At 46.0% G+C, this 22,253-nt stretch overlaps 1 protein-coding gene across 4 annotated transcripts in view; it reads left to right on the top strand.

The window, feature by feature from the left end:
* Positions 1–22,253, top strand: part of SERTAD4 (SERTA domain containing 4) — a 63,928-nt gene that overhangs the window by 15,700 nt on the left and 25,975 nt on the right. The window contains exons 1-2 of one of the 4 annotated variants that reach the window (XM_083175660.1): positions 6,889–7,331; positions 8,230–8,421. The exons of 1 other annotated variant lie outside the window; for it this stretch is intronic. In XM_083175660.1, coding sequence (XP_083031786.1) covers positions 8,247–8,421 — 175 coding nt within the window. In that variant the 5' untranslated portion in view covers positions 6,889–7,331; positions 8,230–8,246. Of the gene's footprint in view, positions 1–6,888; positions 7,421–8,229; positions 8,422–22,253 lie in introns of those variants that run through there. 2 more of the 4 variants (XM_083175659.1, XM_083175658.1) reach the window with 2 other exon arrangements.

The following is a 22,253-nucleotide window of genomic DNA, read 5'->3' as shown; positions in this document are numbered from 1 at the left end:
CACACTTCAGGGTGGCTATTTGGCCTCTGTGGGCCATTTAACATTGTTTCCTATGGAAAAATCGTGTCAATTGAGGCATTGAACAGTAAAATCGGGTCAATTGAAAAATTTAACATTGGTCCCTATGGGAAATCGCGGGCATCGCGTCGCACCCGATTTTTAGTGCATTCAATGGCCGCGATGCCCGCGATTTCTAGTGGCGCCGTGAAAGTACAGAAGTACCCCTATTTTTTACAAATTTCCTTTAGTAAATTTGGTACTTATGAGTTATCCGGGCGTCCGATTTTTAAATCGGGTCGGATCGGGACATCGCATCGCATCGCATGCGACCATCGGATGCGATGCGATGACCCGATTTTTCCATAGGAATCAATGTTAAAATGGACTGAGTCCATTTTAACATGGAATTCAATGGGAAAATCGGGTCCTTTTCATACCCCTACTATCCAAGTGGGCATGGAGTTGGATATAAACCTGTGGCGAGCGTAGCGAGCCACCGAGCCCGAAGCGTGGCGAGCGTAGCGAGCCCCGCGAGGGGACACAGAATACCGTCCCCTCGCGGGGCTCACTTCGCTCGCCACGCTTCGGGCTCGGTGGCTCGCTACGCTCGCCACAGATTTATATCCAACTCCATGCCCACTTGGATAGTAGGGGTATGAAAAGGACCCCTTTTTCCCATTGAATTCCATGTTAAAATGGACTCAGTCCATTTTAACATTGATTCCTATGGAAAAATCGGGTCATCGCATCCGATGGTCGGATGCGATGCGATGCTATGCGATATCGCATCGCATCGCATCTGATTGTATGCCTTAACTTAAGGCATACAATCAAAAAATCGGGAGCCCGGATAACTCACAAGTACCGTAAATTTCCCCCTTTATGACGCGTTTCAGGTGATCTCTGTAAATGAGGCCAACGGCTTTTTTTAATGTTACCGCGGCACATTTTACAATGCACAATGTTACCTGCAATAGAAAAAAATGCATCTGAAGTACGATTCTGTTAGCATTCAATTCTTAAACCCCCTCCCCTTACGTGAATAAGCCCCTTGCTGCACCTGTTTCTTATGAGATAGGAGAAACGTGTACCATGCAAATGAGGAAAGACTTAATGCTTCCACATGGACAGATTAAGCAGTTGGCTGTATGACTGAGCTCTAAAAGCCAATTGCACCAGGAGCAATCAAATGGCAGCCGAAACCATGTGCCAAATGCTGGTGGATCTGTTTATATGCAAAACAGTCGCATTAATTCTCCTGAGACCTTCTGCACAAGCCGCAGAACACCCAGTGTTTTATCTAATATATGTGCAATGTAGGTGCCTAAAGTACCTCCCTCTGCGCATCTCATAACTGACGTAAAGCCTAATTGTACAAGTTCCGAATGCGCTAATGCTAACATTTATTTACTTTAGGTAACAGACACATTTTCCTGCTCGTTGCCTCTAGCACTTTCTTCCCCCTTCAATTGTCATAAGTCTTAGAAGCATATGTTATAGAGATCAGGAGGTAAAGGAGCTAAGCGTGGTGACTGCACACGTGTTACATAGGTTCCCTGAGGTGTTGCTGTTCTAAGTGCAGATATTCATATACTTGTATATACAATTGCTTCATATTCCCTATTCTCCTCCAGCTGTTCCCCCTGATGCGTCTCTTAAGCCAGGGCTGTGACAGAAGGCAATTTGTTAGGTGTTGGTTGTGTAAGATAAATGCAGGGGCTCAATGTGTTCTCCTTCCGACTTGTCTGGGACTTGCTCTGTTTGCGCTAATGCAGTGTTCCTGTTTTGTTATTAAAATCAAATCTGTGACGGATTCACCGCTAGTATCTATCCTGTGCGGCACGAATGGGCCTATCTATTACGTACAGTCTACTTTCACATTCCATTTATATTTATTAATCATGTCATTTCATTACTATGGGCCTGGTTCAGACTCAGTCCGTCGAGGCCGTTTCCGATCGTTCCGGTCTGCTCGTGTGCATGGGAGAATTTGCGTATTACTCGCCGAGGTGTTCAGACTGACGCATGGTCGAGGGAAGGCGGTTGGTGCAGGGGAACGCTCAGCATTTTATGGGCGGGTCCATGCGTGTTTGGGGCGGGCAGATGATGTCAGCGCCCGCCCCCTTTTCGGCCATCTCCATCGTTAATAAAAGTCTGTTCAGACTGACGCATGGTCGCATTCTGCAAGGCGGCAGGGTTTTCTGGGGCAGGACAAACCTACCAGGGCAGGTTTGACCTGCCCCTGCAAAACCCACCAATCAATGGGTTAAGAAACATAGGGCCTGATTCAGACCTGTTCGCTAGACTGCATATACTCGCAGCCTAGAGAACATAATGTTAAACAGCCCCAAACTGGTCAGCCCAGGACAAGATTCCCTCAGAAATTTGGGATTCCACCCAAGGGACAGCCAGCCCAGGAATTTTCCCTGCACCTGTGGTAACGGTGGGTGCAGAAATAATGAAAAATAGTTAACTACTGGGGGGAAATGTTCTAAGCCTTGAGGCTGGATGTACAAAAGGAGAAATGCTGCCCAAACCCCGAGAACTGCATTTCCCGTATGTACTAAGCACCAAATTGCGTTGCATTCCAGGACTTGGGTCTGATGGGTAACGCCAGGTTTTGTTGGCATTACGTTATCTAAGCCTATGGGCTTCTTTCTGCATTGTCCCCTGAGAGAGCTCCAGTCTAATCTCTCCAAGCACCCCCTGGGGCCACCTCCCGCTGCACATGTGCAAAGGCCCCCGGAATATTGACATCACAAAAGACACCTCTTATCGACAGAGCTGTCCTTTGCAATATTAATCTCACCTGTAAGTACTGTACATATGCAATTAGTACAGACTTGGTAAGTGGGGAAATGTACTGCATCATGGAAGCGATGCTTATTATATCCCGCACCTTTGCAAGAGATAAAGTGGAGAGAAATAAAGTACCAGACAATCATGTCATGTTACAGCTGTGTTTCAAAAATGACAGGAGCTGATTGATTGGTAGTTTGTCTCTCCACTTTATCACTCATCAAGGCTTAGTACATCTGCTCCATTGTTCTGTACAGCCTACAAGTCCTAGCAAGCTTGCTCCAGCATGATGGCATTTGTCAAAGCCCCCCCACACACAACCCTGCCTTACCCCGCTGCTTGTCTGCGGTCACGGCATTCCTCCTGGCTCCTGCTAATGAAAATGACCCTCACAAAATGGCTGCCCCTAACAGTAGACCGTTTTTGAGGATGCTAGAGAAGGCCGCCGCCTCCTCTAGCATCCTCAAATAGTGTCTGCTGTAAAGGGACGGACATTTTGTGTGGGCTATATTTCATTCGCAGGAGCCAGGTTGGAGAGCCGGGACTGCAGACAAGTAGATCTGCAGGCCCCTGTGGTGGCGGCAAGCAGAGGGGTAAGGCTGGTCCCGGCAGCAGTGCAGCGCATCGATAGCCCCGGCGCCCACACTTACTCAGCGCCTCCCGCGGGGTCTCCTGGGCTATTGTTATACCAAATGTCTCATTTTTGAGAATGCTGCCCAACACAACCCACATCCCTTAAAACCACTAGGCGTTCCCCTGGGAATTCGGAGGTCAGTGGCCATCTGAGAAGTAAGTGTTGACATACTTTCCCGACGTAAGGCTGCAGAAATCATTCCATGGTCAGCGACCACCAAATAATTTCTCCGCCGTTCCGCCACATGCAAGGGGATGTGTAAAGCATACAGATCCCCTCACATGCAAATGTGGTGGCGAGGGGGGTGGCCTTCGGTTGGGTGGGCGGCATTTACCTGTTGGCTAGGCTAGATACATACGCAGCCTAGCGAACAGGTCTGAATCAGGCCCAATGTGACATAAACCCTTTAATGAGTAACAGGCTGCACCCCGGAGGGTCTGTGCATTGCAGTGGCAGGATTTCTGTCAGGACATACAGTGCATTCTGGCTGCTGTCCCACTATGTGTGTGCATTTCTCACACACGTACAGTACACAGACTAACCCCCACTAATCCTTCTGAGAAGACAGTCTGGCAATGAGGAGAGCCATTCTTCTGAGGGATCCTGCAAAGCTGGACCCAATTTTGGGATGCTGCTGCCAGTATATCTGACTCATTCCAATGGAATCCTACCTTCGGTTTTTTATTTCCCCTAGAAGGAAAACTTGTAAAAGGAAAATAAAACACAGATAAAGCGTCCATTCGGATAGAGAACGTCTGCCCCGCTCAGATTTAGTGTTCGCTTTCCTATTAACGTTTTCATGTCTGTTTTATGTTTTAGCATTTTACTCTTAAAGGAATATTGTCACTGTTTTGAACAAATGCATGTGTTCCATAGGTAAAATATTCGATCATTTCAAAATTAGAATCAAAATTGTAATTAAAAAAAAAAAATTATTCCAAAATAGTCGCAGTTCCACTTCTGGTGATGCTGTTAGTGATCAGTTGGGCTATATGAACCATAGACAGCAAACGCAACAGTTCCACCTGAAGATTGAAAAAAACAGCTAATACAGGTGATGTTGTAAAAGGTTGCTCAATACTATCTTCTTTATTATCACTAATCTGACAGCAGGATACAGGGCAAGCACAGCGCACGTCCCTAGTGGCCCCTTGTTGTGAGGGCCATAGAATCATAGCCCCTCCCACAACACAGAGAAGAATGCCATGGGGTATGGATCATAGGCTCAACACTATGAAGGTCGACAGTGACAACAGGTTGACAAGCAATTAGATCGACGCGCCAATGGTCAACACATGAAAAGACAACATGAGTTTCTTTTTGTGTCATTGTCGACATAGGATCATGTCAATCCCAGTTAGTGTAACCAGGACCCTTACATTGCTTTTTGCTCTCATGCTTCAGACCAGGTTCCACGCTTCGCTGCTGCTGCGCTCGGCATACTTAATTGTTCGCAGTCAGTGGTTGTAAAAGAAATCCTGAAAGACTCATGTCAACCTTTTTATGTGTCAATAATTGCCATCTCGACTTTTGCTTGTGTTGACTTTTGGTACTTGTTTCCTAGAACGGCGCCCATCGCAGGCATCGCATGTACATCGCATGCCATTATAATGGCATGCGATGCGACCGATGCGATGTCCGCGATTTTACATAGAAATGCATGGTAAAATGTAAATCGCGTCGGTCGCATCGCATGCGGCCAAAAAATCGCATGCAATGCGACCGACGCGATTACAGATTTTACATAGGGAATGTTAAATGGCCCAATTGACCCGATTTTACATAGGGAACAATGTTAAATGGCCCACAGACCCCCAAATGCCACCCTGAAGTGGCTACGCTCGCCACGCTTCGGGCCCGGTGGCTCGCTGCGCTCGCCACACTTTCTATTCTCAACTCCACGCCGACGTGGATAGTGGGGGTATGAAAAGGTCGGAGGACGCGTACCGCCGCCCCTCGCGGGCTCGCTGCGCTCGCCACGCTTCGGGTTGACGTTGATCGTGGGGTGGCGTTAACAATTGGGGGGGCCATTTCACACTTCAGGGTGGGTATTTGGGGTCTGTGGGCCATTTAACATTGTTCCCTATGTGAAATCGGGTCAATTGGGCCATTTAACATTAATCCCTATGTAAAATCGCGGTAATCGCGTCGGTCGCATCGCATGCAATTTTTTTTGGCCGCATGCGATGCGACCGACGCGATTTTTTTCCTTGTGCCTAAGATCAAAATCGTGGGCGCCGTTCTAGGAAACAAGTACCTGACTTTTTTTCAATTTCCACCTTATATGTCAACTTTTTGTTAATGTTGACATAGTGAGTGCATGTCAACCTTTTTGGCATCGACGATAACTGTCTAACTAGACACTGTCGACCTATTATACGAAACTAGAGAATTTCCGATTTTGGACCATTTTTATCCGACTCCGACGTGTTTGACATCCCATCTGATGAACGTAGAGATCAAACGTGCTGTACTTGAGACAAATCAGAAGTGTTGCTGTCAGGTGTGCATCGCAGGTGTTTTTTTCGTTTTTGGATGTATCACCCCCCCCCCCACCGTCTGCTATTTTTACATATGATTTATTGCATGTAATACATCATCTGTAAAAAATGGCACAAGTGCCAAATTGGATGCCAGCACTTCCGGAGAACTGCTGGGGAAGTTCAAGGGAAATCTGGTCCGACTTGTGCCTCAGACAAATCAACCAGTGGACATGTGGAGCGAGCTTCATTCATCCCAACAGCGCATTGTGTCTTCCCGTCTGTTTGCTGAGAATGGGACTTGCGCTGTGTGAGATGCTCCCACGCTCTATTCCCGGCAATGGGATGCGCCGTCTCGGCGTGCCATTCGCCAAACATGGCGCACTGTCCGGATGAATGAAGTTGGCTTCACCTGTATGTTCACCTTTATTTTCGTGGCTTTTATGAAGTCACAATAGCACTCCATCTGTAGCATCAGTTCATATACGATCTGACAATGCAACAGCCCTTTTCCAATAGTACTGTATTTGGGGTGAAATATTGATGTAGCTGTAATCATTGTGCGGTGCCAAACCAGAGATCCTTTATTCAATAGCTAACATTTGCAGTCTGGCTTATTAAATAACAGTCATGTAATACAATCCCTCTGCGGATTAAGCAGAGTTTCTAGTAAAAGTCTTCAGGAAGCTGCTTTCTACAGCGGCGATTACACAATAAAAAAAAAAAAAAATCAGCAAAAACATTATAAAAAAGTGCGAATTGTAATGTTCATTGAAGCGGGAGCTGCTGCCTAATTCCTCACACCGCAATATAAAACAAAACAGAAAAATAACACATAAAATAAGACAAATGATACGACTGCAGTTCTTAAATTGGCTCTCGGCAACTTTGTTGGCTACACCTTATAGTTTTGTGTTGAAATAATTTGTTCTGGAAAGAAATAGCGAGCCACGGAGATTAAATGAGGCTTGATGTAAAGGAAGGTGAGGATGAGAGAGGGAAGAGTGAAATGAGGAGGGGGCTCGAAGCACAATAGACAAGTGTAATGAGAGAGGGAGATATTGAGAGAAGGAGTCGGAGAGTCGGATGACTGGCTCCCAAAACCCTGCTCCTGTTTAATATTCCGCCTGCTTTCTTCATGTTGTGCTTGGCTCCTGTGGGATTGGAACTCGCGTCTTGAAACTGAAGCCAATTTTCTGTCTTAATCTCACAATGTTTTGACTGGAGGCAGATCCAGTTGAGTCCGAGGAGAAACTACCAAAGCCTCTCTCTGCTTTCCATGAAGAAGGATAGGGAGAGATGGATCCCGGGTTGCTCGGATAAGAGGACATAAAAGTGACCCAATGGAAAGGAAGAGGACACTTAAGTGAATCCAGAGGGAGGAGAAGGGTGTTGTTGCTTTTGTGTTGGTTATTCTGGTTTGTACAAGAGTTATTTTACCGTTCAAGTGATCGTTACTGTTTTGCGAGTGGACCTGTATCACCATTATACCTGCAAATAACAAGAGGTTAGTGAGCAATGTTAGATTATCCAAGTGCAGAATACCTGCACATACTGTAGTGGAGCAGGAGTAGGTGACCCTTGTTTTAATATAATGATGTGTTTCATTTATTGCTTGTCTCTGTGGTGTAGTCTCAGCTACAGAAATGTACTGTGCTCAGTCTTCTGCCTTTGGGGCACAGACAACACTTTATATATTGTTATTGCATGCCAGCTGGACGGAATCTCCCCCCCCCCCCCCCCCCCCCCCCCGCTTTACCAGGTTCAGGACTAGGGTAGACTCAGATACAGTTAGAAGTAGCAAATCTGCACCTTATACATTGTGTTATGCGTTGGGGGGGGGGGGGGGGGGGGGTTAACAATGTTTGTACAGATTAGGGAAAAGGATGGGGGCACATCCTGGAAATCTCAATGTAAAACAATAACGCTGCCTTGAATTTTTGTGAGACATACTGGAAAGCCGGTACTTTCTCTGGATGAAAACCAAAATTGCACTTGAACTGGTTACATCACAACAGAGTTTGTTCTGGAGCAAATTTGCACCTTTAGCTGGTGCTACCCTAATTGTGTACAATATGCAGTATTTGGTTAATGGTGAATTGGACTGGGGGGTCTATTTGCTAAGCCTTTGAGAGAGATAAAGTGAAGAGAGATAATGTACCAAACAATCAGCCCCTCACTTTCATTTTTCAAACAGCCTGGTGATTGGCTTGTACTTTATGTCCATCCACTTTATCTCTTGCCAAGGCTGAGTACATGGACTCCTGAATGCCTAATATATACACAGTATACATGTATGTTGCTTTATGTTTGCAGATTGCTGGCTATAAGAGATGACTGTGGTTCTGTCCATGAACAGATTCTGCAACCCCATTACCTCTGAAGGTACTACCGACGTTGCTGATTATAAGAACGTCTGGGAGTCTGATCACCAGAACAAGGCAGGCGGCTCCACCACATCTCTCCATGCCCAGCACCAGGAGTACAGATTATGTGACACTTCTCCAGGTACTTGTCTGATGCATCATTACATTATACACAGCAGCCTGTCACTGTCCTGCTGTGGCTGATCTGTAACAGGCAGGGCACACTGGGGGTTGTAGCTGGACAATAAGCGCTATTTCACACGTTCTGGCTCCTGCCGGGTGGCGAAACCCTGCACTGCCAGGAAGCCGTACCGCACACAGCAGTTTACAACGGTAGGGATGGCCACAGCCAGGCAGCCGTCCCTTCCAGTGGCGGGATCCGTCTGCAACCGGGCAGCCAGGCAGTGGCCGACCTGTGTGAATGTTCACAATCGTGTCCATTATCAACTACTCTGTGCGGCACGGCTTTTAGCCGTGCGGGGTTTCGCAGGAGCCGGAGCGTGTGAAATAGCCCTAAGGGGAAGGGTTATTCGGTCGACCCAATTTAGGTTGACATGTATTCCGCCGACCACTGGAGGTCAACAGGGAAAGGTTGACACATGAAATACGTCGACATGGCTAAGGTCGACCGGGTTGGAAGGTCGACCCAAGCATTGGGTCGACAATGGGTAGGTCAACAGTCTCAGGTCAACATGAGTTTTTCAAGGTTTTCTGTCCTCATGTCAACAAAGTCGACATTAACATCGTCAAGTGTAATACATACCCTGCTGGGCACACTATTGTATTCTCCCACCCTGTCGTAGTGGATGGTAGGGCATGAAATACCGCCTGTCGGCACATGTCGGCTTAAAAAAAAAAAACATGAAAAACTCACGTCCACCTTCCCATTGTAGAACTAATGCTTGTTTCGACCTTCTGAACCTGTCGACTTAAGCCATGTCAACTTATTTCATGGGTCGACCTAAACCCCATCGACCTTTAGTAGTCAACCCAATGCATTTTGACCTAAATAGACTGAACCTAGTGACCACATTCCGGACAATAGCCTGGAAGCAGTCGGTACTATGCGCACCTCTCCCTGTAACATAACATTGCCACATAAGCATATCACTTAGTAATCATTTATCATCACTTATTGCCAGCCGGCCATTGGTTGTATAGGGGATGAGTCACAACATAAGGTCTGCATTAGCCCCTCACACAAGTACACAATGGCCATCACATCTGCAGGCTTTGTATTCCGTAACCTGTTGACTTCATTCCGCCCCGCAAGTCGCGCTCAGTGTCTACGGAGACAGATCATCTTACCTGCGCTGTATAGGGATTTCTCCCCAGAGAGGCGCATGAGTGATCTTTAATAAAGTCACTTAAGAAATAAAGCCAAGATCAGTTAATTGGGCTTTTCTGCTTTAACTGCTATCAGATTTATTATTATTATTATTATACACTTTTTTATTTAAACGACGAATATGTAACTGAAAAAAAAAAAACAAGAAATATTATAGTACCTTATAGGTATGGAGTGATACTGCTACTCTGTCTTGTACAGTGTACAGGAAATACATTTCCATGTCATCTAGGTTACTGTCATAGATAAGATGTATAGAAAAAATTGGGCATTGTTGGCATTACAGTGTGTATACGGGGATGCAACCAATAACGCTCGATCACCCTCCCCCCCCCCACCACCACCACACTACACACTCCTCCTTTGTATGCTTCTGCCTCCCCCCACACACACACCACGGTACTCGCCTCGGTACTTGTGTAGTTTCACGGCGCCAGCATGACGCCGTGCTACTTCCGGGTTCTACGCTCGCCACAAACTATGTTAAAAAAAGTCACTTAACTCCATGCCAACATGGATAGTTCATACCCCCACTATCCATGTTGGCATGGAGTTGATTTTAAATAGCGTGGCGAGCGTATCGAGCCACCGAGCCCGCAGCGTGGGCGAGCGAAGCGAGCCCCGCTGGCGCCGTGAAACTACACAAGTACCCTCGCCTCACTACCACACTCATCCACTCTTTGCTTTTCAGTGCTTTTTCCAGGACATATGCGGACTAGGCACACAAGCGGGCACACGCATGTTCAGAAGATGACATTATGCCCCCTCATTTTATAGCAAAGCGAGAGGGTCAGAGAGGGTAGTGTTGGCAAGTTTGTTATTGGACTGTTCCACCCCTGTGGCTAGGAGTACACTTATTCACCCGGTATACTACTGGTTATGTTGTTGGAATGATTAATGATTTAGTTGCATTCGTTGAAGTAGGACAATTTATCTTTTAATGAAGAGTGCCAATATTTGACAGTATAACCCCATCTTACATCTACTGTGTGCTACATCTGTATAAACAGATCATGTTCAGGAAGCATCTCTAAAACTGTGATATCATGAAACAGAAAGTCTGCCAGCTTCTAACACATTGGGTGTGATTGATCACATGGGATTAGTAACACATGACCTACTACACCCACAGCCAATCTACAGATGTGTCCTCATACATCTGCAGCAACGGAGATTCCGAGTCCTGTGCAATTCTGCTGTTTTTGACTGGAAATGCATCTTAGTATTAATGCAATGATACTAGGATGATATGCAACACTTATATATTGGGGGTTATTCTGGTTGATTTGCTTGCATGCGTATACGCATCCTTGCAAGTCAACCTAACCCCACCTTGCAAATGATGGCACGCTGGCCCATCATTCGCAAGGTGCGTTCCTTCGCACTGGCTGCGAATGGGTGTTTTGCATAGTCGTCCATTCGCAGCATGCAGGGGAACGCCCACATCATTCGATGGTCGCCGACCCTGCGTATGCACATCAAATCATCGGTCCCCGTGTGAATGAGCGGCAGTTGCAAATTGACCTGAATAAGGTCCATTGTGTGTATACAGAGCACAACAGAACGTGTATTGCAAAAAAGTTGAAGCTACTGTATTGTAGTACCTTGATGGCTAACCTTGACACTCCAGCTGTTGTTGAACTACACATCCCAGCACGCTCTGCATCAGATTTTGCATTGCCAAATAGCAAAACTGAAGCAGAGCATGCTGGGATGTGTAGTCCAACAACAGCTGGAGTGTCATGGTTAGCCATCAAGGCTGTAGCACATGGTATACAGATTCAGAGACTCAGGCTGGGTACACTTACCATTTGGTCAGGACACCCAGCTGGATGGGCATTTGTGTTTTCCTGCCTAGCTGGGACATCAGTACTATAGGAAGAGTAAAGGTGCGTACACACTGGTCGATATATCGACCATTCAATTGAACGGTCAATATATACTGATGCACCATCGGCCAGTGTGTAATTAATATATCTGTAAACGGCATCGTTCACAGATATATCGCGTCGGCTCTGCAGCACAGCCGATGCCCGCTATATGTAAAGATATATTGGAGCATCATACTGTGTGTACAGACCGTCTACAGCTGAGCTGGGAGCCTCTGGTAATTGACAGCTCATTGGGCGCACGAATGCAAATGTTGGTCCCGAATGATCGGGCAACGTGTTTGGAGAACAGGCAGCCTGATCAGTCTCTAGATATATCTGCAGATCAATTGATCTGCAGATATATCTAGTAGTGTGTGCCCAGCGTAAAGGTGGTCGGCAGATCGCCCATGCACACAGCTAGATGCATCGATATAGCTGAAGATCTATCAGCCTTTGACTGTCAGTCATATCCGACATCGTTCACTAACATATTGGGGGGTACAAACCTGCTGGCGGCGTTGTATCGGTCAGTCTGTATCCAGCACAGTCTCCCGGTGTCTCTTGGTTGCACTGCGTTACGACTAAGACACATATTTTTCAAAAAAGTTGACCACAACTAACAGAGTCTCAGGTGTGATGTATGAAGACACATCTGTGTGTAATGACCAGAGGAGGAACTTTCTAACTGTTGAGTTAGCGAATGTACATTACAAATTGATGTTATTGAAAATTGCAAGACAGGTTCACTTTAAAACATGTCTAACCCTTCGATTTATTAATGCCAACACTTGTATTTGAAAAAAGCCGTTGATAAGATAAGTATCAGAACACTGCAAGCCATTGAGCTAAAAATGCACATTCATTTTTGTAGCCTGCATTTGGCCATTTGAGCAAGCACTGCCCCACTCCCCCCACTGCTAGGTGCGAAGGGGACTAGCAGTTTGTCGTGCCCTGTCACACCCAGCGTATCCCTGCGCCCTCAGGGCCTTATTCTGATTGATACGGGGGAGCGATGTTTTCTTTCTGCGCATGCGCATTTATGTGCATACGCTGGGTGTGACAGGGCACAGCAAAAATCTAGTCCCCTTCGCACCTAGCAGTGGGGGGAGTGGGGCAACGGCAACGGGCTGCGCCAATGTACAGGGAGTAAGCAAAGCGAAGACACCAGAGAGTGCTTTAGTTTTGCATGCACCTTCCAAATCATTTGATGGTCGTCGACCATCGAATGATTTTGCCCCCTCACCCAAAGCTGCCAATGGATGGGGGGAATTTGCCGGGCAGGGGGGCGGGCAGCTGTGTCAGCGTCAGGCGGTGTTTCATCCACACGTGCGATGCTGCGAGTTTTGCATGTTGCGTGTGGACCAAAATAAGGTCCACAGTGTCCACGATAGACAGAATCTGACTGGTTGCTATGGGCAACATCACCTCTTTTCAATTGTAGAAGCTTTATTACACTTACCACTAAGTGTATTGTTTATTATCCACTTGTTATGTAGTATAGTAAGATGCATTGTGTGCCATTGTTTCCCCTTTCAGTTATTATTATGTGGAAAGGTATAGCGAGAGGCATACAATGGTACCGTAAACCTTGTTATACTCTTCCCTTCATTTCCATCGTTACACATCAGACAACTCTACATTTAAGCTGGGAGCCTAATAAACATAATGACGGTGTCTTTGCCTCCTACCAGACGAAAATCACAGGCGATGTAATACAAACAATAATAAGTTCTAAGCAGCGTGACATGAATGGGTGTCAGGCACTGAGCAGTGTTGGCATATGCTGTCATTGTTACATGTCTGCTCACACTGATCCCTCTTCCCGTTTAGTTACACAATGGGAATACAGGATGTCTAACTGTATTATATAGAAACAGCTTGGCCCAGAGAAGGATTTTCCAATAGCTTTTCCAAAGAGACCCCCACAAACAGAATACAGAATGTACATGTATTACAGATCATTGTAATTCCAATATATTGTGGATAATGTTAACATTGTGCTGGTATCGTTTAATGGTCTAATAGGTTCGGGGGGGGGGGGGGCTATCCTCCTAGCCCCGATTCCCGCATTTGGATCTCCCGATGACGGCGCTTATCGGGTATTAAGCATAATCCCCTATAAGTAGCCATTCAGACCTGCAATAACACATGGGTCTGGGAACTTATCGGACGTAGAAAGGTAATAGGATAGCCCGACTGTTTCAAATTGAAGGTTAGGCGCTACCTGCTGGTACTATGGCCCTTATTCAGATCTGATCGCAGTACAAGTTTGTTCTCAAAATGGGCAAAACCGTGTGCACTGCAGGTGGGGCAGATGTAACATGTATGGAGAGAGTTAGATTTGGGTGAGTTATTTTGTTTCTGTGCAGGGTAAATACTGGCTGCATTATTTTTACACTGCAATTTAGATTTCAGTTTCAACACACCCCACCCAAATTTTACTCTCTCTGCACATGTTACATCTGCCCCACCTGCAGTGCACATGGTTTTGCCCATTTTGAGAACAAATCCACTCTATCTCTGTCCAATGCTGAGTACATCTCGCCCTAAGCCTCTAATACTACAGTTTACAATTGTTTAAAAAAACTGAAAATACTTATGTTCTTTGTTATACTAATGAAGGACATAACTGATTCTCTCTTGGGTGGAGATTTATCAAGTTTGGAGAGAAATAAACTGAAGCCTCTTCCGTTTGCATCGGCCCCTTCGTAAGCAAGGGGCAGATGTTTTGCGCCTGCACAGATGCATGTGGCCACGGCAAACAAATGTGAGTCTGTGGTAATACAGACTGGATGCAGCAGTAGTGCTGCCATGTTTCCCTTCGATTGCAGCTGAAAGCAGATTTAAGCCATGAAAATAGCCAAAGCATGTCTGTGTTTTTGCTGCCATTCCCCTTTACTACCCCCAATTGGTCCCCTCCTGTCAGTCACTCTGCAGTGAAACGCAAAATGACCTTGGTGTATGTGAACGCAGTGCATGCGCAGTCTACCGTGGACATTGGCATTGCATGCAAATATGAATTAGGACCAATGGCTATTTGCCTCTTTGGCACACATCTGCAGTTTGTTTGTGTTCTTAGAGCTGACATTAGAATAATCTGAAACTAGTAAGGTATTAATAGCCAGATGACTAGATATGTTACGGTACAGTACTTGCAGGCTATAGTATAATAGTGAGTGGCGGCAGCTGCTCGGTGAGAAGTAGATGATTATGCAGTGAGATGCACGGTTTGTTATATGCAATGAAATATGAGTTGTATTAAAGATAATAACATATATATGGTGAAAAAGGGTTGGGATCATTTGGTCTACAGCATGATGGTCAACAGTCATTAGGTCGACACCATTAGGTCGACATGGGAAAAGGTTGAAAGGTCATTAGTTCGTCTAGGTCGACAGTCAAAAGGTCGACATGGGGTTTTTCACAGCTTTGTTACCTGAATGTCAACACAGTCGACATGGACACAGTTTAAAGTGCACCGCATCCCATTGCATCGCTTGCTGCGCTCGCAAAGCGTCAGGCACAGTGCCTCGCCACACTCGGCACACTATTTTATTCTCCCACCACGCCCTAGTTGATGGTAGGGCATGAAATACCGCATGTCGGCGCATGTCGGCTCAAAAAACTGAAAAACCCCCATGTCGACCTTTTGACTGTCGACCTAGACACTGTCAAACTAATGACCTGTCGAACTAATGACCTGTCAAACTAATGCCCTTTCAACCTTTTTCCGTGTCGACCTAGACCCATGTCGACCTTTTCCTATGTCAACCTAATGGTGTCGACCTAATGACTGTCGACCATCATGCTGTAGACCAAATGACTGCATCCCAGTGAAAAATTGCAGACCCGTGATTATCCAACTGAATTAACCTAAACTGAGACGCCCACTTGTAGTGGCCCAAAACAGTTCTGTCCCTCTTGGAGCGTCTTGGAAACACTATCAGTACTGTTATTAATGTTGTCCGTTTTGTCATGGTGTCTGACATGTGTCTTTAACAACCTTAGCTTAGTTTGGGCGTTCCTCACCCAGTTTTAACTCCCTGTCAGTCCCCGTCGCTGACCGTCGATCCCCGTACCACCCCCTAATCCTGCTCGTCTTCGTGAAGCGGAGATGGGCAGGGTTCTTGTCCCCCGCCGCCAGAAAACTGGGACACGCATGCATGTGAGATGCTCGCGCGTCCCAGTCAGATGGAGCGCTTCTCCGCCGGCGATCGCCAGTGGGGCATTCTGCCGAGCCCCGGCACTGGCTGAGAGGTGCTCCATCTGTAGGTCACAGTAATGCGCTGGTCCTTATATTGGTGGCAAGACCATTTTCCAGTTGTTAGTGCAGCTGCAGCCCCTTTTTCAGAGGAATCGGGAACCTCCACGTATGAACAAATGTATAGAGTGATGATATCCCAGCTGTACCCAATGGATACAAATGACAACAATATTTGTAAAAATATAAAATAATTTAATGAGTGAAATATAAATAATATCAGATATTCTCAGGAGTGCACTTCAATAAAGACACAATCACATATATAACATGCAACATTACATTTTTTTGTTTTTTTTGTGTTGTATCTTATGTATGTGATTGTGTCTTAAATTGTCATTGGAGTGCACTAAGAATATCTGATATAATTTATTTGTCAATGACTGTTTCAACCTACATATCAGCATATGATCATTATCACCTGCTTAGTATGATTTGTTAGTCATACACCTAACTATAATCCTACAAAATCCCTGACTTTATGGGGTGTAGTATACGTGGGATTCGGTCAATATACTGACATTCGAATCGCGACCACCGACATGGGGCAAGCGCAGATCGCGGTTCTATTCTCCCTCAGTGGGAGTCGTGGACCCCCACGAGGGAGAATAGCACCTACAGTATAAGTAGGGATCCCGGCATTTTACAGTTGGGATTCTGATGTCGGGACGTCATCCAGCACCCGACTTGCAAGTGCACCTAGAATAATTGATGCTGTTTTGAAGGCATTTTTGTTAATTGATAAAAATAAATTATTAACACTTCTATTTTTTTTAAAAAGCATTATTACTTTGCAGCATGTTTTCCAAACATGCCTAAAACCTTTGCACAGTATTGTATATTGGAAACAAACTTTTTAAGTAAATTAAACATGTCCGGCGGCCATCTGGGATACCGGCTGAATTCTGATTTTTTTTTTTTTTTTTTTTTTTTTAAAGTGGCACTAATTTACAAGGCAAAACCAGGCCTTGTAAATGATTGCCTCTTTTAAAGGAAAATCCGCCGGCATCCCGCATGGCTATTACATTTGGCTGATGGTGCCTGGGTTGCCCTAGTTTGCCCATCTCACTTTTACAGGTTCCATTACAGTTAGTGTTTACGCCCCCTGCTCGCCCACAATCCCAAGCCCCCCCCCACCCTGTGTGAGTGCCTTGCCAACTCTGCAAGTCGATGTGGGTGCACGCACAGAAGCACTACACATGCGCATAAGCGATTATTCACATGCACAATGCTTCATCATCGGTCACCCGTGAGAACATGCCGGGTACCAAACTAATCAGAATCAGGCCCCCCCCCCCCCAATTGGGGGGGCGTGACCTCGGAGCGGATGACGTAGGACGGAGGTCCGGAGCAATGCGGCGTGCTGCTGCATGACGGAGGTGCTGAGGAGGAGGCGGTAGTAAGATCCCCTATGACCCCGGTCACGTGATACAAGAGCCGGCGTCTCTCCCCGAGCGTCTACCCCAGTGCGTTTCCGGTTCTGCGTTTGGTCCCGGCGCTTGATGGCAGACTGAGACGCTGTAGAGGGGGCTTCGCTATCGGCTACCGGAGGTCAGCTGGGACCCAAGGAGAGATTCCCTGACCGGCGCCCTCCTGTACCAAACTGCAGGAAAGCAGTGAATAAGCCTGGCGGGGAGAGAGATCCCGTGTGGAGGACGCTGACCCCTTCATAAGTATCAGACCGCAGTAATTCAGCCCTGCAATAGCCCTGCAATAGGCTTTGGTGGAGCAAGCCTGGAATCGGGGTACACAGCACCGGGCCAATCCGTGGGTCCCCCACCTGTATAAGAATTGAGATATTGTGACCCCTGCACAAGTGATAGGCAGTAGCAACCCGGTTCCTCAATAAGGTTTGCTGGCCCTGGAGCAGTCCTGGAGTGGGGAGGTACATAGTACCGGGACTTTTTCGTCGGTCCCCCACTTGTATGCCAACTGAGACACTCCAGGTACTGGAAGGACAGTGGGGACATCTGAAAAGGGCAAGGAAGACCAGAGGAATTGGGGATTGCTGAGGTCTGACCTCCCTGGTTTGATACAAGAAAGGACGTGGAGCCATCTCTGATTTGGGGCAGGAAAGTGGATTAGAGGATTGCCCAAAATCCGGCTTGTAAATACACCTATACCTCCCTGCTGCAGCTGCAACACAAGATACAAGGGAACTGTATAACCATAAGAAGAACTTTACGGTTGAGACACGGGAAACCATAATCCACCCTGGTACAAGTGGTAGACCCAGGGGTGAGAGTCTCCCGTTGAAGAAAGCCGAGATACAGCACGTGAGTAAACCCTGCAAACCTGAATAAGAAAGAAACACTGCAAGGGAAGGCGTGAGTACATGGCTGCAGAATAATTGGTGTAATCCTTTTTTTCCTTTCAATAGTTTTTATTAAGAATTTTGTTCCGATAAACACGGAAGGGGATGGGGTACAGAAAATAGAAAAAGGGGAGGGGGAGGGGGAGAACAAGGGGAGGGGAAAGTCCAGGTACATAGCGTCATAGTGATAATTATACATCGAGATAACATTCTTAAATTACAAGGAGATTACAGCAATAACTTACAATCGCACAATATTAATCAGTTTCGAGTAGAAGGTTAGCTCCCTCACTTGAGGTGGAGTAGTTGTGCCAGCTAGACCATTTGGTTAGGGGAGAATTGGCCTTAAGAGAGTATGGTAGTCCTATAGTTTCCATCTGGAAAGCGTGATGGATCTTCCTAATGATTTTGGTGAGAGATGGGGGTGAGGGAGTTTTCCAGTTTTGTGCTATTGCAGCTCTGGTGGCTATTAGGATATGACCCAGTACATAATGACAAGTGTTGGGTAGATTGTTCGGGTAGATATGGAGCAGTGCTAGTTCGGGGGATAGTGGGATCGAGTGGTGTAGAACTTTCGCCGCTAAGGCAAAGACATTTTTCCATAGTTGGAGGATCTTAGGGCAGGACCAAAACACATGAAAAATATCTCCCAACTGGCCGCAATTCCTCCAACATTGGTTGGATATTGTAGGCCAAATCTTGTGCAATTTAACCGGTGTGAAATAGAGACCATGTAGCAATTTGAAATGCATTTCTGTGTGATTAGTACATTTGGACATGGTATGTGATGAGGTGAAGATTGATTCCCATTGTTTCTGAGTGAATGTGCATTTCAGATCCGATTCCCATTTCAATTGTGAGGATGATTTGCTATTCATTGGGTCTGCTTGAGCTATCGTGTACCAGAATTTAATAGATCCCTTGCAATTTCCAGAATATATTTTGGCCAAGATATTAGGTGGGGGGAGAATTATCGGCCCTGAGGACCGTATGGCGCTATTTATCCAGTGTACTACCCGAGTGTATGAGAAGAGTTCAGAGGGGTGGAGTTTAAATTGAGATTGTAGCGAAGTAAAAGGGGTGATCGATGTGCCATATACTATGTCAGTAATAGAGTCAATGCCTAGGGATTGCCAGGAGGTCAGGTTCAAATCTGGGATTATACGGGAGAGTGCCTGTAGGGAGAGTTTACGGGTAGGCAGAGTAAGTAACTTAGGTGGGAGTACTAGCTCGTCCCATGCTTTCAGTGAGTCGGAAATGGACCGAGGGGTATTTCGTGAGAGGGGTCTCTGTTGGGTTGGGATCCACAGTAGGTCCGTTAAGGGGATATAGGGGTATAGTAGTCTCTCTAGGTCAACCCATTGTTTCGTACCCTGAGGTAGGGACCAATCGCATATTTGGGCAGCTAGGCAAGCAAGTTGGTATTTTTTCAAATCTGGAACTCCTAGGCCGCCAAGTTTCCTCAGTTTAGAAATCCTTGTATAAGCTATTCTTGGGGGCTTCTTTTTCCATATATATTTTAGAATTATGGAGTGTATCCGGCTGATAACTTTCTGGGGAATCAAATATGGTATTGAGCGAAACAGGTACATTAGTTTTGGTAGAATTGACATTTTAAAGGCTGCTATTCTCCCTAGCCATGATATTTCCAAATCTACCCATCTCTTTGTCAATGATTCTATTTGAGCCACAAGTGGTGAGAAGTTAAGCTCTGTAGTTTTGGATAGGGAGTTGGGTATTTGAATGCCGAGATAGAGGATAGAGTCTGATTTCCAATTGTATTTATAAGTCTGCTTAAGCCGGGATAGTATGTTTGGTGTCATGTTAAACGGTAAAGCCTCAGTTTTTGATGTATTTAGCTTATAGAATGAAGCTGCTGAGTAGTGTGTAATGACTTCGTGGACCATGGGGAGGGAGATTGTTGGTTTCGATACAAATAGAAGGACGTCGTCCGCAAATAGACTGAGTTTATGTTGAGACGTCCCAATTTGTATACCAAGGAAGGAGGGGGATTGGCGGAAGGCCAGCGCTAGGGGTTCTATTGCCAATATATACATAAGGGGAGAAAGAGGACATCCTTGTCTCGTACCATTGGAAATTTTAAAAGGAGATGAGGAGAAGCCGTTCGTATAGACTGATGCCGTTGGGGAGCTATAGAGGGCAAGTATGGAGGACAATATCTCGTCCTTCAAGCCATTTCTTGTTAAAATTTCCCGGAGGAAGCCCCAATGCAGCCTATCAAATGCCTTCTCAGCATCAAGTGAAAGAAAAAGGGCCTCTTCGTTGCTGTTCGCAAGATATTCGGCTAGGTTGAAGACTCTTCTGGTGTTATCAGTTGATTGCCTGCCCCTGACAAAGCCAGCCTGGTCAGGGTGGACAATCTGAGGGATAAAGGGGGCAAGTCTGTTCGCTATCAATTTAGAAAATATTTTTAGATCTGTGTTGAGTAAGGCAATTGGTCTATAGTTGGAGCAAAGGGAGGGATCTTTACCTTGTTTATGGATAGTGATGATTTGAGCCTGTTGCATTTCTTCGGGCAGTGACCCGTGGTCTGTGGCGTGTTGATATAATGGGGTGAGGAGTGGGGTAAGGTCTGAAGCAAATTGTTTGTAAAAGGAATTAGTATAGCCGTCAGGGCCGGGGGCCTTTCCTTGGGGTAGAGATTTAATAACCGTCCTGACTTCCTCTTCAGTCCAATGGGAGTTCAGGGAGTCTAAGTTTGCCGGGGACAGAGACTGGAAATGGAGGTCCTCTAAGAAGGAAGCGATTAACGTGGGGGTGGGTTGAGTCGTATCAGGGTCCGAATGTAGATTGTATAATTTTTTATAATAGTCTGCAAATGCCTCTGCTATATCTGAGGGATTGAGGAGTTTCCTCCCGTCTGGGGTTTGGATAAGTTTGATTCTGTTTCGAACTCGACGCGCTCTCAATTTGTGAGCCAGGAAGGCATTAGATCTATTACCCAGTGTGTAGTATTTCTGCTGGAGTCTAGTATAGGCATATTTCATGCGGTCGAGGAATAAAGTTTGGAGCTGATTGCGGATTGAGACTAATTCCTTTCTTAATAGACGGGACGGTTGGGATCTGTTTAGAGACTCTACTTGTAACAGTTGTTTTTCCAAGTCTTCCTGCCGTTGTAGAGCGCGTTTTTTGAGGCTAGCTCCGATTTGTATAAATGTGCCTCGTAGTACTGCTTTTAGTGCACACCAATGGGTGGGTATGGAAGTGTGGAGTGGTGAGTTTGTGGCTAGGTATGAATGTAGAGCCTCGGATACTGTGGATCGTGCCTCAGGGGATTGCAATAAGTACTCCGGGAGTCTCCAGGGGCGGGGAGGTATTTTGGAGTGATGGATGTTCCAAGACCATGTTACAGCCGCATGATCAGACCAGACTATGGGGAGTATGGTCGATTTGGTGGTGTGTTGGAGTAGCCACTTATCTAATAGGATTAGGTCTATACGGGAGTAGGAATTATGTACGTGTGAGAAAAATGTATAATCTCTGACCGATGGGGATTTTGTTCGCCAGACATCGTATAGGTCGTACTCTATCAACAAGCGGCTTAGGGGGCTTAGTGTGCGAAGCGTTCTGGGGGTGGCTGAGGGCTGTGGAGCTTTGTCTAGTTTCTCATCCGGGACTATATTGAAGTCTCCCATGAGCACTAGGTGACCTTTCTGGACCTTTTGTATAACGGTGAATAATTTACGTAGGAAGGAAATCTGGTTGGTATTCGGGGCGTAAAGTGATACTAGGGTTATTACTTTATCTTCTAGTTTCCCCACCAAAATTAAGTAGCGTCCATCTTTATCAGATGTTTGCGAAATCAGGTCAAACTGTACTGAATTGTGGAATAGAATAGCCACGCCTTGTTTCTTGAAGGGACCATTTGCGAAGTAGCCTACTGGATAGCGGGAATTATGAAGGGAAGGTGGGGCTAGTGCAGTAAAATGTGTCTCCTGTAGGCCTACCACTGTGGCTTTTTCCTTGTGGAAGGTGTCTAAAGCCTGGCGCCTCTTATTCGGGGAGTTCAAACCGTGTACATTTAATGAAAAAAATTTAACCATTTTGGAACTTGAGGGGAGGGGCTATGGTTAATGAGGTGACCCACATACCGGCGGACTCAGAGGAAGGAAGGGAAACAAAAGTGGGGAAGCATAAAAAACAATAAACAACATAGGGT

Source organism: Crinia signifera, chromosome 3, assembly GCF_055691185.1.
Source record: "Crinia signifera chromosome 3, ASM5569118v1, whole genome shotgun sequence".
Lineage (NCBI taxonomy): Eukaryota > Metazoa > Chordata > Amphibia > Anura > Myobatrachidae > Crinia > Crinia signifera.
Note: the sequence above shows the minus strand (reverse complement) of the source record. Positions and strands in the feature narration are given on the sequence as shown.